Raw genomic sequence first — 15,359 nt, forward strand, 5'->3', positions numbered from 1 at the left:
TGTATTCATACAGGCCTCACCGAGAAACATTCACTGGAACAGCTTAGAAAAAAAAAACCTCGGTTAGGCTTGCTGAACGCTGCCTCACATTTTCCACGAGTCAGGGGTTAAAGAGCAGCACCGTCAGCAACCAATTTGTTAAATGACCACATCCAATCACATGTCAAAACCATAAACTGGGAGGTGAGTATTTGTGTGGGATCTGTGCTTGATTTCTGTCAGAGACATAAGCGGTGATTTCAATACTGACTTGTCCTTAAAGAAACGATGGAAGCCAAAGGCCACCAGCTTGAAGACAGACTCCAGGACAAAAATGAGAGTGAAGATGTAGTTACAGATCTTCAGTGCATCAGCCAACTCCTGAGAGAGAAATGACAGAGTTTTAAAGAGTCATCTGAATATGCAGAGGTATCCATCTTAACAAGTCAGTAAACCCAGCATTACTCTGCCAAAGCAAAGCATGACTATCATGAAAACAAGCTGCCTCTGCACTACAGACCAGTGAAATGATCTCATCCCAGTGCTATCATATTTTTATAGGAGAGCCAATTCAGCTTGACTCAGTTACACTTAATTGCTACGTATGGTGGATATACAGTCATGTGAAAAAGCAGGTACATCATGTTTGGATTCTAAGCTTTCTTAACAGGGCATTATAAAAAATAATAAAAAAAAATCACCTGGTCCTAACTGAGACTTTAAATTCGATAAACACATCCTCAGATGAACAACAACACATTACATTTTACAATTTCTTCTTATTCAGTAAACAAAAATGCAGAAGCAGCATGAGGAAAACTAAGTTCACCACACAATGCAGTAGCTTGTAAAATCACTTCAGGATAAATAACTTGAATTTATAATTTTTCATTTTTTCCGCTCTTCTTTACAAGGTTGCTTCAGTTGATTGAGTTTTTTGGTGAATACCTTTATGCATAGCTTTCTCACCACATCATTTCAATCAGGTTGAGGTCTGGACTTTGACTGGACCATTGCAACACCTTGATTCTTTCCTTTTTGAGACATTCTGTTGCAGATGTGCTGCTGTGTTTGGGATCATTGTCCCGTTGATGACCCAGTGTCAGCCAAACTTTAGCTATCAGACAGATGGCCTCACATCTGACTCTAGAATACTTTGGTATGCAGAGGAGTTCATGGTGTACTTAATTAGGGATGTCCCGATCCGATCACGTGATCGGAAAAATCGGGGCCGATCACGTGGTTTCTGACTCGATCGGTATCAGATGTTTCATCCCGATCAGGGATCGGATATATAGCCTATCTATATAGGTGTATTTATTCTCAATATTTTTTTTATCAGAACTAGAATATTTCAAAACAAATGGGAAAAAATAACAGCTTAGTATTTACTGTTATGTGGTGGTACCGTCAGACCGTCTCAACCATAGACATAATATACGTAGACGCCTCATAGACTGACGCTGCCTATTGGAGCTGACGTATCAGCGAGGCCGCCATCTTGGATGGGTCTCCAATGCCTCCACATTGCATTTATTTCGACTGAGGAAGGTGTATATTCCCAACTACAGTAATCATAACTCCCCGAATTTTTATGTCTATGGTCTAAACTACACACAGAAACAACTCATGCGGCATGACGTCACTTTGCTGCGTGCCGCAAAGCAAAGCAGAACACGGCAGCTGCTTGAAGCTGGGGGCGCCAATGTCTGCGGTGTGGAGGTATTTTAAAGTGGATGACAAAAACGTTACGATTTCAAACTGTGAGATATGCAAACTTGGGATTTCAAAAGGTGGCAAGGACATCGCTAACATCCTTGATAAGAACAGGAACAGGCTCAAACTTGACAAGGTAGAGATGTTGGTTTTCATCAAGAAAAACGTACATTTTCTTCTGTGAAGCCAGAGGAGGAGAGTAAAGGCTCTAGCATGGTTGCCCCGTCTGCTAGCGCGAGCGGTGTTGATGACGTCACGATTTCGTGCCCGCCATGTATAGTGGCGCAAGCAGCGCAAGTCGATGCGCCAGTAGTTGCAATTTTCTCCGTCACAGAGGTGGCGCTGCTACGTGAAGGTTACCGCTACTCTACAACCACGAAAGTGGAGAAGAAAACAATGCCGCTGTCAAGAGCAGGAATACTGTCATTAATGATACTGCTGCAGTATCTGGATAATTTTAATTTTTTAATTCAGTTAATGGAGGTGAAGGTTTGAAGCCCCCGGCATCAACAGAGTCTCTGCCCTCTTCTTTGGCTTCACGTATCTGTCCCGTAGCTGCTTCCACACATTCTTACAGAACTCTCCCTCTTTCCCCAAAGTTCTACCAATCTCTGTGCACCAGTTTTGGGAGTTTATGTGCTCCATGTGCTGTTTCACTGCAGTTTTGTACAGGTGCCTGTACAAACGCACCTCCTGACTGAGCCTGGTCTCACATTGGTCCATCCGGTTCATTGTTCTCGGCGCAGCCAAGTTACAAAAATCGACTGGTGCACGACAACGCGCAGCGCCGTCTTTTCAAGGCAAGCGCCATGCCTGAAACGTCTTTTTGACGTCACGGTCCGCCACCGCCGTGACAGACGCGGCAACCATGCTAGCGCCTTAAGAATTAGGAGTGCAGTTCGGAAAAGCACATTACTGGCCTTACTTTATAACACTGTGGCACTTTAATTTGCTTATTTATTTACATGCCTGCCAGGTGTTTCAAGTTGAGCTCCTGCTCGTTTTTATATTAGACATTGTTGCACTAATCTACAATGTGAATAATTAGTTTATTACTTGATTACTTTTTTGTTCAAGCTACCTCACAGAAGTGCTCTGTTTATAAGTGTTAAATGATAAAATAAGTGAATAAAATAAAAAATCAGGGACATCCTGGATCTGTTTCTTCGCAGTTCTTCATTTTTTTTTGTAGAAGTATAGTGTATACTATCGGATCGGGACACGGTATCGGTCGATACTCAAAATCAAATGACTTGGACTCGGGGGCAAAAAAAATGATCGGGACATCCCTATACTTAATGACTGCAAGGTGTACAGGTCCCGTGGCTGCAAAACAAGCCCAAATCATCAGCCCTCCATCACCGTGCTTGACAGCTGGTATGAGGTGTTTGTGCTGATATGCTGTGTTTGGTTTTCACCAGAAGTGCTGCTGTGCATTATGATCAAACATAATCTATCTTTTAGAGAGAAGAGGTTTTCTCCTGCAACCCTTCCAAACAAGCCATACTTATTCAGTCTTTTTCGAATTGAACTGTCATGAACTTTAAAATTTAACATGCTAACTAAGGCCTGTAGAGTCTGAGATGTAGCTCTTGAGGTTTTTTTGCAGTTTCTCTGAGCATTGCAGTCTAATCTTGGGGTGAACTTGCTGGAACATTGTCTTGAATGTTTTTCACTTCCACTGAATAATCTTCCCCAGATTGATGGGCAGCAATAATTGCTTCTCTAAGATAACTGCTGATGTCTTTCCTCTTTGGCATTGCATTAACACACATCTGAATGCTTCGGCCAGCAACGTGACAAAACTTCTGCTTTTATAGAGGTGTTCACACTTGATGATGATCAATTGATCGAGTGATATTTGATTGGCAGCACCTGGCTGCTACTTACACTCTTAGTTCCTTTAGAGGCAGTAAGAATGTACTTAGTTTTTCACAGACTGCTTTTGCATTTTGGCTTAGTTTTTGTGAATCAAATAACTGACGCAGTGTAATACGTCATATATAGCTTTTCATCTAAGATTGTATTGACCTATTTTTTACCTATTTTAAGGGGTGGTGAGGACCCAGTGATCTTTTATCTTGTCTTGATATGTTAAACCTCAGAATGGACAGAGGGTGTCTTTTTCTTTCTTATACGACTACTGTACCTTTTGAGTAAATTAGCACTTTTACAGTTTTGAATGAAAAACCAAAGACTCCATATCGTCAACTCTGTTCTTTTTTTCCAGAATTAGCCATTTCATTTATAGATCATTCACATCCTCCTCCACTCCTCCCTCCCTCATTCGCAATGAAAAGGCCATTAGAAACAAAGTGTCCATTTTTGCCTGTGGGAGAATTCACAGAGCCCATCTGCATGTAAAAACTGACCTTTTGCAGAGAGACGTAGGGAGAACTGCTGGTCAGCAGGGATTAGACTAAACTCTCACTGGTGGTAAATCATTAACCAACTGTTACGCACCGTTTGTGCAACAACTTTTTCCTCCACTATCTTTTTATTCTACCCAATAATCCTTTCAACCTATACTTTCCAAGGACACTTTGTCCTATGTTGAGTGTTGTAAAACATTTCTGTTTAACCCAAAGACATTCCATTCTACCTGAAAATATTCTTTTCTATCATTTCTGTATCATTTATCTTTCTCAAGACTGTTGTTCAAGACCTTTGCTTCTCAAAGTATGCTTTCTTGGTAGGATGGAACCTTTCAAGTCACATCCATCGTAGGCCAGGAATGACTCCTTCCTTTCCTTATATTTGGACAACACATAACGTAGATTTAATAACAGCAGCTCCATTGTTAACTACACCTACAATCTGACATGACTGGTAAACAGCTGTTAGCTGGCTTTAACAGTCCTTTATTGTGGCAATTTATTCTTTGCTGACCTTTGATGGTACTTCAGTGACAGTAAATATAGTGGGGGAAAAAAAGCTAACCGTCGTCTACCGTCCATCTGCCCCGTCTAATGTGTGGTCACAGAAGCTTCTTTGAAATGTCACTAAATAGTAAGTTAAAAAGTCCCTCAAATGATTGTTAACATTGGAACAGTCCTTCGGCAAGATTTTGTGAAGTGGCATCTTTGAAACTGCCTTGACTCAGGGAAGTACCTAACATCCTGCGCAACTCGACAAAACACCTCAAAGTTTTCCGAATAAGATTCTATTCCACCTTAAGACATTTCTATATACCATACAATCTTGTATTACACCAATTTATGCCCAATTAAATTCCTCTCAACCCCTCCAAAAATATTCTTTTGCACCGCTTTTGCAGTTGCTTAATTCGTGTCCTCTTTGCAAAAATATTCGTCACAGATTCTCTGATGGCAAAAGGCTCTACCACCTGATCTGACCATTTAACTAATTACTTACAACCTTATATCCTTTCTTTACTATCCAAATCCAAGTGTCTCCACATTCTCCATTTCCATCTACCATATCTTATTGCCTCCTTCTCCGCCCTTCAGCTCTTACTCTCCATGAAAACTGCCAGTTTTTCAGCTTATTTCACTACATTCTTCAGCCGTCCTTGCCAAACTCAACTTCGGGATTCTGATAATAACAATGGCCAACATTATGACACATAAAACAATGAAATACTTAAAAAAAATTAGTGGACAACAAATCCCAGCTGGCACAGCTGCCTGATGCAAATAAAACAAGGGCTATAAATACATACCAGACCTCAGCGGTGCTTCAGATACATATAATTACCTTTTGAGCAAACTTAATGGATGAGATCTGAAGTATCCCGGGATAAGTTCTACCAGAACTGAAGAACTTTTTAAAACCTTTTTAATATGTTTTTTTCTTTTTATTGATAGTGCAATAACATTTAATTTATTGTTTTGACCTCAATTTTGTAGTTGTCAGTTGCTTTTCTTGCCAGGCACTTACAGTTCTTTTCTTTTCTTTTCCTTCTTTCCCCGCACTGGTTTAAAGAATTCGTGATACTGAGACTCTCCTGAGAATATGAAGAGATTCAACTAATGTTCCTATTGAATCAAATTTTAAAGTAATGTCAAGGAAGAATTCAAGGTTTGAATTCAAATCTGACCTCTGGCTGCTCGTAGTGCTCCATGGACATGGTGATGACGTTGAGCCCTATTACGATGGTGATGAACAGGTCCAGGTACTGGCTGACGCACATCTTGTGGATGAGCAGGCGGGTGGGGGAGTAATCTGAGTAGTAGGGCTTACTCTGAGCTTCTGTTATAAGTGGGAAATAGTGGGGGGGTTGGGGGTGGGGGGTGGGGGGAAGCAGGAAGAGGAGGAAGGAGGGGGTGGGGTGATGGTCAAAAAGTGAAATAGAGGGTAATAAACAGGGAAACGGTACAACAGACCTGCAGTGTTGAGGACTGGAGCCCAGTGAGCCTCTTGAAAAGAAGGGGTTAGCGGAGCATGACTTTAATGTACTTTATGTGACTCACAATGGCTGACCAGTATCAACAATATGAAAGTATGTAAGGAGGTGTGAAAAGAGTTCAAAAGGGGAAGGCAGATCAGATAATGGACGAAGAGAGAGGGAGACTTCAGCCAAGCACCTCTCCAGTCAGCAGCCATGATTAATTAACTCAAACCTCCTCCTCTCTGATCAACAGTAATTTATATTAACCCTCCCCTGGGTGTGATGAGAGGTAAACAGTGGTGGACAATGGGACGTCATCACCTGACTCTGCCTTTCCTTTTTCTCTTTCACTCCACTCCTCACAGGAGAACATAATACAGTAGAAAAGTAGTCTTCCATACTCATCCATCACTCTGTCCCTCACCTATTCCTTCCGTCCAAAGAGGATGGATGAATGGACTGGGAGTTAGGATGAGGAAGAGAGAGGAAGCTTGTGCCATCTATCACCGCAGCGCATCATCAGTGAAGGAGAGGTCACGCCGTAGGGGAGATCAGAGAAGGCAATAACGAACACACACTCCGGCTCTACAGGCAAAAGTCCTTTGGGAGTTGTGAGCGCTTCCTATCTGCCCAATTAGCACAGGTGTGCTGCTGTGGCTGCAGCTGCGTGGGGCTGATACAATTCCCACAAGTGTGTGTGTTTCTTGGTGTATACTTAGTGGGTTCCCCATCCAGTCCACAGAACTCCACTCATAGATCAGAGAGCCAGACGGGAGGGCTTTGTAAGCAGAGATCCCTAATAGAACAAATATACCCATCCATCTGTGCTGTTGAATATATATCTGTCTTTGTGAAGATAGAAATGTATCTTTTATGATAAATACCAGCAGGTGCTAAATTCCTTTTCAAGTAGGGCAGAGAAGATTCTCGATATTGTGTGTTCACTTTCAGCAACAGTTGGGTAGACCTGCTGTTAAAAATCCTTAAAGGAGGTCAAACATCAGAATCCATCACAACGTTAGCCAGACATTCAGAAATAACAGAAATATATTGTTGCTCTCCGAATAAAACTAGACTTTAAAATTATTTACAAATATATTAGTCTGACTGAAATTGTGCACAGAAGAACAAGATGCCAGTAACTATAAGGCATAGCATGCATCCTGTTTTTTAAGAAATTAAAGCGCACAGTATGTATGAAACATACAAAGCTTTAAAGCTGTCAATTTACCGCTTGATTTGGTACCAATTAGCCATCAGCAAATTGTTTTTGTCTGTTGCTTCGGTCTGTGATGGAATACACTAACCAGAAAAGCCCAATACTAAGGAGCTGAAAGGGAGTGTTTGGCCTGCTACGATAAGTGGTGGCACCACTTACCGTAGCAGGCCAAACTCGGTCCTTTGTCACATATACCGTGACAAGGAGAGTCGTCCAATTAAATGGCCTTTGCTTAACTTTGCTGTGCATGTAAATGTACTGAATGGCAGTTATTCACTACCTAACAGATTTATTTTATCTTGATGTAGGAAAAATTGTTTGACTAATTTTAGTGAAAGGGAAAAGTTAAATAACTGTATTGAAGAATTATCCCCAGAGCCTCATATTCATAGAGCTCAGTTTAGCCTCACAGTTGTAGAGATAAAACTAACTAAGTTTGAGTATATCAGAAAACAGTATTTGTAAAACACTGTATAAAAGGCGTTGGTTCTGAAACGAAAACGTCTTTGTTCTTTCTGCTGTGGTAAATAATGGAGAGTAGTTGAACAGGCAGGGGTCTGAGCTCCACTGAGTGCCTTCAAATTAATTATTCTAGATTTGCTTTCAGGGTCATCTTTCCTGACAGCTAATTTTGTGCCTGCTGGTAATTATTGATACTGACAACGGGGGATATACATCTGAAAGCTGGCCATACGGGCGGATCCACCGGGTAGCCAGTGGTGGACTTTCACTGTGGCTGAACACCTGTGGAGATGTGCGTGCCAGAAAGTGAAAACAATATGGCCTCCGGTGCGCTTATCTGGCTTTTCAAATAAATGCACTAAAGTAGGCTGACATCGTCTGTCACTTGCTTTTTTTTCCCCACCTCAGAACTTGATCTGATCTCAGCATCAACAGATTCTCAGCTTGTCAGGTGCTTTTTTTTTTTTTTTTTCCTTCTATAAATGAGAATACAAAACATACCTGTTGCATAAACCAAGTCTGAGCTTTTGAATCGGGGCAGGCTGGAGTAGCTGTTGTGGGATGCAACAGCTTGGTTCCTGCACTGGGACTTCCTATTTACGAGATCCTTTATCATCTTTAGATGAGCGAACATTATTTTTACTCTGCTCTACTTACTGTCTACAGGTGCATGGCGAGCTAGGGCAGACAGAAACACATAGTAACTCCCCGCTCTACAATCCCTCATTCATTTAAAAACGCTACAAAACATGCAGTTGTGTTTCTGCCTCCAACTGTTCCATTTGCATACCAATACGGTAAAAAAAAATATTCAATTCCTGGGTCAGGAAAATGATTCATTATGGCAGGGCTAATGCTGGTTTGCTAGCTTGGTTTACATCCCTGAAAAAAGCAGTTTAAGGAAGTCGGTAAGTATTATCCTGAAATCATGGATGGGGCTAAGAGGGCAAGACTGAACAAAAGACAGGGAGATAAGGGAGAAGGAATGGATTAAAAAAAAAAAAAAGAGTGAGACAGAAACCTTTTGGCTGAAGCTCAATTAGTCTCTCCAGAGGAGCCGAAAACGATTGAAATGAGGAAGGAAAAGGTGAAAGTTTAGGAAGCTCCCCAACTCTGCTGCACTCACATTTTCCTTCTCCACAGAGGAAAAAAGAAAGCTCCTCTTAATGAGGAATGGAATTCATGTTGCACCTGCTTTAAATCAGGCTGGCTTGAAATCCTTTTTTTCAGTATGATGGCGAAGTAACTCATGGAGTAGCAAGGAGCTCCTGCTCCCACTTTGGCTCCTTCTGTCTCCCCTTTTCTCTCATGTCCTTCACTGATGTGACTGGCGTTGCCTCCTTTAAAAGCTTTGATATCCTTATGAAAAAGAACATGGATGAGTGAAAATGCAGAGGGGTTGTGGCCAATTTCTCAGTGAAGGTCACGTTAGTTTTCTGCATTTCCATCCACACATTTGACATCACTTCAGAGCACATTTAACAAACCATTTTGGACAATTATCTCAAGGGGTCTTAGATCTCATTATGTTTAAAAGCAAACTTTTTTTTTTAAAACCAAACAGAATAAAATCCTACTCTTTGGTGACCCCCTAAACAAACTAGGCTGTCCATGTTGGGTCTCAACAAAACAGACTTTTCAGTGTTTACACTTTATCTTGTCATTGTTGAGCCATTTTCCCAGCTCCTATCTCCCTGTTCCTGCTCATCACAGGTTTATTTTTGCCTTAAATTCTGTTACATCCCAAGTGTGACATTCATGTGAAGGTTGCAACACTTTGCTGATGTTCTCAGCACTAAAGTAATGCTCATCTATTAAAAAATACATTATGATGACTGAATAAATGTATCAGCTATCTACAAACACAAAGCAGTAAACTGCTAGTAAATAAATCAAATCACTATCTGGTTTCACAACTTCTTCTGGTAAAACCAGTTTCTATTGGCATACAGTACATGTTTTGGCAGCAGGTGGCTGTTCCAAGCATCTTGGAGTGTGTGCCACAGTTTTTCTTCAGATTAAATCTTCAGTCTTCTGCCTCTTCATATTTTTCCACAGAAAAATATAGCTATGAGAGTATAGCTGTGTGGAGACCATTTTTGTTGTTGGTTGTTAGTTTGGGTTGCCTGGTTCTTCTTGGAACGACAACAAATTTTGTGATGGACATCCACAAGAGGAAAGTGGAGACAATTCTTCCTCAGGAGTTACTTTCATAACCTAGGAATGTCAGGGATACTGTATAATCTGGGAATACGCTTGTCGGTCTCATGAGTTTGCTGGCTCAGAACGGTGACAGTTGGTAAGTCAAAGTTACCTTTTTAACTTCACACATCTCCCAGCACAAACCGTGCATGGTAATCTATCTGAAATGGACTTATTTTTGGTTCAGAAAAAAAACAAAACCTTAATGAGGACAGAGGTCTTTTAATTTTTGGAACATAGACAAGTCTATTTAGGCTGGGGGTCATCCAGTAATTAAAGCACCCTCACCCTGCATCTATTACTTTGGCTAAATGAGCTGTTAGTGTGTACTGATGCCTGTACAAACCAATAATGATGTTAAAATGAGTCGTAACTATGTTAAAAATGAAGCTAGACACTGCAACTACGCTATGACTGTGGCAAAGTTCAATGAGAATATATGACTGCCACATCTTGTGGACATTTGGCTTTGAGTTTATCGAATTACCTCACTGATTCTAAGGAGATCTAAAAACCCTATTGAATTCTGTCAAATGGTCTGCAAAGTAAGAAGTAGAAACAGTTAGAGAAAAACAGAAGAACATTCCCTGTCCAAAAACAACTCCAGTAACCATTATTCCTCATTTTGCCCTCTAATTCACTCACCTTCACGATAAGACCACCTATTCTTATTCTTACCACCATCTCTGTTGGAGATGGTTTTCAGAATTGAGGATTTGGCCCGGAGGTTGCTTTTGGACGTGGCCAAGCTCAAAAATACAATGCATACATTTCCGAGGCAGTCTTTTTTTTTGGGGGGAAATACAGACACAGTAAGGGTCCTTGGTTGTGGGACCGATGAGTAAGCACACCACTCCACAGCACAGCACAGTGGGTGAGGGCAAGTTGGTTTGGATTTGATATGTAGAATATGGGTCTGGAACACAGAGGACATTTAGCTGTCCAGAATGTGGTGATCGTGTGAGGGTGCTTGGAGTAGGCTGTGAAGTGGAAAGGATGTTCTGCTGGCTAATCCGGTGAAAAGGAGGCCTGACAATGAATCGCAAAACAATACAAGATGCTGCTGTGATTCATTGGCGCAATGACTGCTGCTTTACTGGATCTCCTCTGAACATGTCTGAAGGCCTCTGTGGGTGTGGTAGTCCCATCAGACGTTTAATGCTGATTGGAAAATGTGAATTGATAAGAATGGAGGGAATGGATGATGTGTGCAGACAGACAGGGACTTCAAATTTGGATCTTGGATGACAAACAAAATGGCTGTGAAAGGAAGACAAGGGCATGGAACATAAAAGCAGCAACAGTGCATTTTAAAGCTAATGTGTCCAGATGGAAGTAGACAGTAGGAAACAATCATATTTTCACATTTGTGAGGCATTACTTTGGTTGGATGCGGCAGCTGCTTTTATGCTCCTGTCCTTCGAGATGAATGGCTCAGTAATAAACCTTAACACTCAGTGTCTGCCAGTAAAATGATCAATTATGTCAACCTTCATTGTCAAGGAATGTATGTCCAATTTTGAAATCCAGCAAACACTGAGTCGTAAACAAACAAACGGAAAAAAAGAAGAGATAGCAACAACTGTAAACATAAATAGTTACTGTGAAACAATTAAAGAATGATTAAGCTGGAAATCCTGAATGCTCTGCTGTCTTGTTTGGATATCAAATTGAGAGAAATTGACACAGATAAGGGGAGGGGGTAAAAAAACAAGGACAAAAATGGGATTTTAATCAAAGTGGGTAACAGCTAAAGGGAACAGCAGAGCAAATTGAGGAGACCAGGAGAAAAGAGGTAAAGGAACAGGAAAACATGACATCATTCAAAATGACAGGGCATGAAAACACCCACTCTTATCAGCACTCTTTAACACACAAAACACACACTGTGCTGGTTCACACATGGTAGACTGACACACCTTTCTGAGTCATACTTGAGCTGGATGGTCTAATTGAAATGGGTGAAGGCAAGCGATTGGACAGAGTGAGTGGAGGGCGGAGTAACAGAGATAACAGCGATACAGACCAATGGAAAGCTTTTTAATAATAATGACAGTGTTTCAACCTTCCTTCCTTTAGCTGAATCAATTTCCACAGTTTACGTCAAACTAAATACAACAAGAAGAACTGCCGATGACTTAGTCGTCCTCGATTCATGGATTTTTAATTGTGCTTGGAATTAACATTTTACTTTTGCCTGCTTTACACCTCATCTAACATTTTTAGTTAAAACCATTAACGGTACAGCTATAAACCACATATACCGCAAAGTAGCTGTAATTAATTCTTGGAGTTGTTTCACTGCAATGCCGCTAGTCAAGCAGTAAAACTGGGACCGCATCATAAGGTAGCGTGACACCGCACATGTTAAAATCTGTTTCAATCATCCATACATCCATTTTTTATACCCGCTTTATGCAATTTAGTCTATCCCAGCTGCCAGAATTTTAAATATATCTTCTGACATAATATCAAAATATCTTGTGTATTACTCTTACCCCCCCCCCCCAAAAAAAATAGGAACCCTTACCCTTAAAACTTCCCTGAATTCCATCCCACCTCTAATCCTAACCCTAACCTCCATCCTAAGTACAACTGAGGACTTCCCGACCATATCTACTACAGAGTGAAATCCATGTTCATAGTTGGAAACAAACTGCTCTGGATGAAGCTGGGAGTCTCTGTCGTAGTAAAGGATCAGTAAAATAACAAGAATCAGATGTTTTCTATCTAAACTGAACATGCGTTCACGTCACGGTACATTTCTGACCATGGAAAATAATTTAAACTGCCTGGATACTGACATTTTTCCCCAGTATACCTCATTTACATGTCCCTTATCCTAACCGCTAATCCAAACCCTATCCTTTGCGTCTAACTCAAAACCGGTATATTTCGACCCCCCCTCCCCAAGCTATAAGCCTAACCTTAACCTCAGCCCGAGAGAAAGACTGTTGGACATACTCTGTTAGGTTCAAAACACAACATACATAAACAAGGGACAAAACATATGTCTATGCAACCACAAAGATGCTCTCTGGAGCCCCCGAGATATCTACGCACCAAATATAGCACACACAAGACAAAACGAAACAAACAAAAAACCATACCATACACCTCAAATAAAGGAGAGTACCATACATGAAAGGTGCGCACACCTTTAATCCCCTAGACAAACTCTGGGGAAGTTGTTGAGAAACAAGGAGAGATAAAAAAGACTGTGTCATAAGTCATAACTGTGAAAAATCACTTTGTAAGAAGTCCCCATCAAGTTGGTTTCCTCTTGGTTTTAGATCCCCATCATGACACAACTACACACACACACCACACACACTCACAAACTGGGACTGATCCGATCAATTGAAGTCATAAAAGCAGTAGTCATAAAAAAGCCATAAGAACTGTGGGTCAAATAATTGTTGTATATGCCCCCACCTCTAGCAGCATCCAGATCATATCATTGATTCTGCCATTTGTAATGTTCTCTGATACACTGCACGCACATTGAGGCAAAGACAAAGATTTGGATTTCAGGCCTCTTCGTTAACAACTCCACCAGCAAGTTGAAATAGAAAAAGATAAAATAAGATTCACAGCCCATGCCATGTCTCTTTCATCAGAGCATTCAGTGCAGCCGACCAGCCCAACAGTACGAGGCAGTCTGCGTCTCATATGGCTGCTCTCTTCTTGACATTTCTGTATCTGAAATATTCATAGGGAAAGGTTCCAATATGAAACATTCATAGCGAGCGTTGTTGGGGCATTTTCTTTTCCTCCCAGACATTACTTGTAACAGGTTCTCAGTTGGGCTAAGTAATTACAATAAATTCTGTCGCAGTATTTAAGACAAAAAAATCCCTTTAAAACATTGCTTTCTTTGGAAATGAATGAGCTTCATGTTTCAGTGTCAGTTTTGACTTGCCTTTCCAGCCAAATCAACAATCCATCATTCTTTATTGCTAATTAAAAATCGATAGCTCAACCTGCAAGTGAAATTCATTCTTCAGCTGCATTCGGCTAACCAGAATACTTAAAAATGATGAATCAAGCAACATCAAGCATGACCATTACAGCAGAGGCCTATGTAATATCAGTTGAACTTGACCTGCATCCACCAGCACTGCCCCAAGCAGTTATAGTAACAAAACATCCAGTTGCTGCCAACCCCCACCCCCCAAAAAAAGTTATGAAAGATTCATCAAACTGAATGTTTCTCTAAGCAGTGCTACCTACACCATCAAACTTTTACAGAGCCGAGCTGCTGATCTCAGTGGCTTCTTGCCGAGACATGTCACTGTCTCTCCCACCTTACCTCTGTATTCTATATTCCACCCTGAGGTGTTTTTGCCTCCATACTCGCTCCCACTCATCCTCGTCTTTTGTTCACCCTCTCCCAGAAAAACTTTTGCTATTAATTACACTCCCGTAACAGAGGACTCGAACAAAGAAAGAGAGGCAATGAGAAACTTGAGTCAGATTCATCTCTGTTAGCTCTGACCCAGATCCAGCTAGGGATTGTGCGTCTTCCTCTGTGTGTGTGTACCAAGCTAATTGATGAAGATAAGCTATTCATGGTATGTCAAGCTACTTTGCATAAATCCACGCTTATGTTTTTTTAAGACTGTGTGTTTTTGGTACTGGGGGATCCACCATGTTATGGGACAATCCTTTTGTCCTTGTCTTTTTGTTGTTTGCCGGCCATGTACTGACAAGACAGATTATTGCAAAAATATAGTTTATGACTTTGTTTATCCACCTATTTGTAAGGATTTATGAATGTAAATTAGGACGACAAAAATTATACTGTCCACATCAGCTGCTGGCTCAATTATCTTTAGAGCTGTAAAGCTTGCGTTTTGTTTTTTTTCGCAAATGATGAAACCATTAGCGTGTATATATAGAAGAGAAGTTTATCAGCCTGTTCGATCTGTTGTTGTTTTTTTCTAAAAGTGCCAACCTGAGATAGAGAGGTTTATATGACATTAAATGACTCTTAGGCTCAGGGTGCACAGATATATTAGTATATATTAATTATTATTAGACTAATACAGTATATTAGTGGACCTCAAAAGGTTGCTGATGATTTTTTTGTCTCTGCCTCATCCTTTCTTCTTCCACAACCAAAAGAACGAGCATTGCAACAAAGATGCAGAGGGGCCCCTTTTATCACTGCTGGTTCTTGATGTTGGTTTGGTGTGTAAGAGCCCTTTGGGGCTACAAAAGAAAGGAGTGGAACTCTTTAAGAATTAACAAAGCTCTACTACATTAACACGATGGCACTTTTCAAGCTAACGGCATGAAAAGTGTAGACTTCTTGTCTCCTAAATAGAGGGAGTTTAAGTATTTTGAACATTGTGTTGATGGAGATAGCAGGAAGATTCTCAGTTGGCCACTTTACAGTTGGGCTGTAAAGAATTGCAATAAATCAAT

General features: G+C 40.8%; 1 protein-coding gene across 12 annotated transcripts in view; it reads right to left on the bottom strand.

The window, feature by feature from the left end:
- Nucleotides 1-15,359, bottom strand: part of cacna1g (calcium channel, voltage-dependent, T type, alpha 1G subunit) — a 192,798-nt gene that overhangs the window by 26,119 nt on the left and 151,320 nt on the right. For 10 of the 12 annotated variants that reach the window (XM_075457857.1, XM_075457861.1, XM_075457856.1 and 7 more), the window contains 2 exons: nt 5,756-5,907; nt 251-360 (listed from right to left, as the gene is read on the bottom strand). In XM_075457857.1, coding sequence (XP_075313972.1) covers nt 251-360; nt 5,756-5,907 — 262 coding nt within the window. The remainder of the gene's footprint in view (nt 1-250; nt 361-5,755; nt 5,908-15,359) is intronic. The other 2 variants (XM_075457852.1, XM_075457854.1) reach the window with 1 other exon arrangement.

Source organism: Odontesthes bonariensis, chromosome 23 (assembly GCF_027942865.1).
Source record: "Odontesthes bonariensis isolate fOdoBon6 chromosome 23, fOdoBon6.hap1, whole genome shotgun sequence".
NCBI lineage: Eukaryota > Metazoa > Chordata > Actinopteri > Atheriniformes > Atherinopsidae > Odontesthes > Odontesthes bonariensis.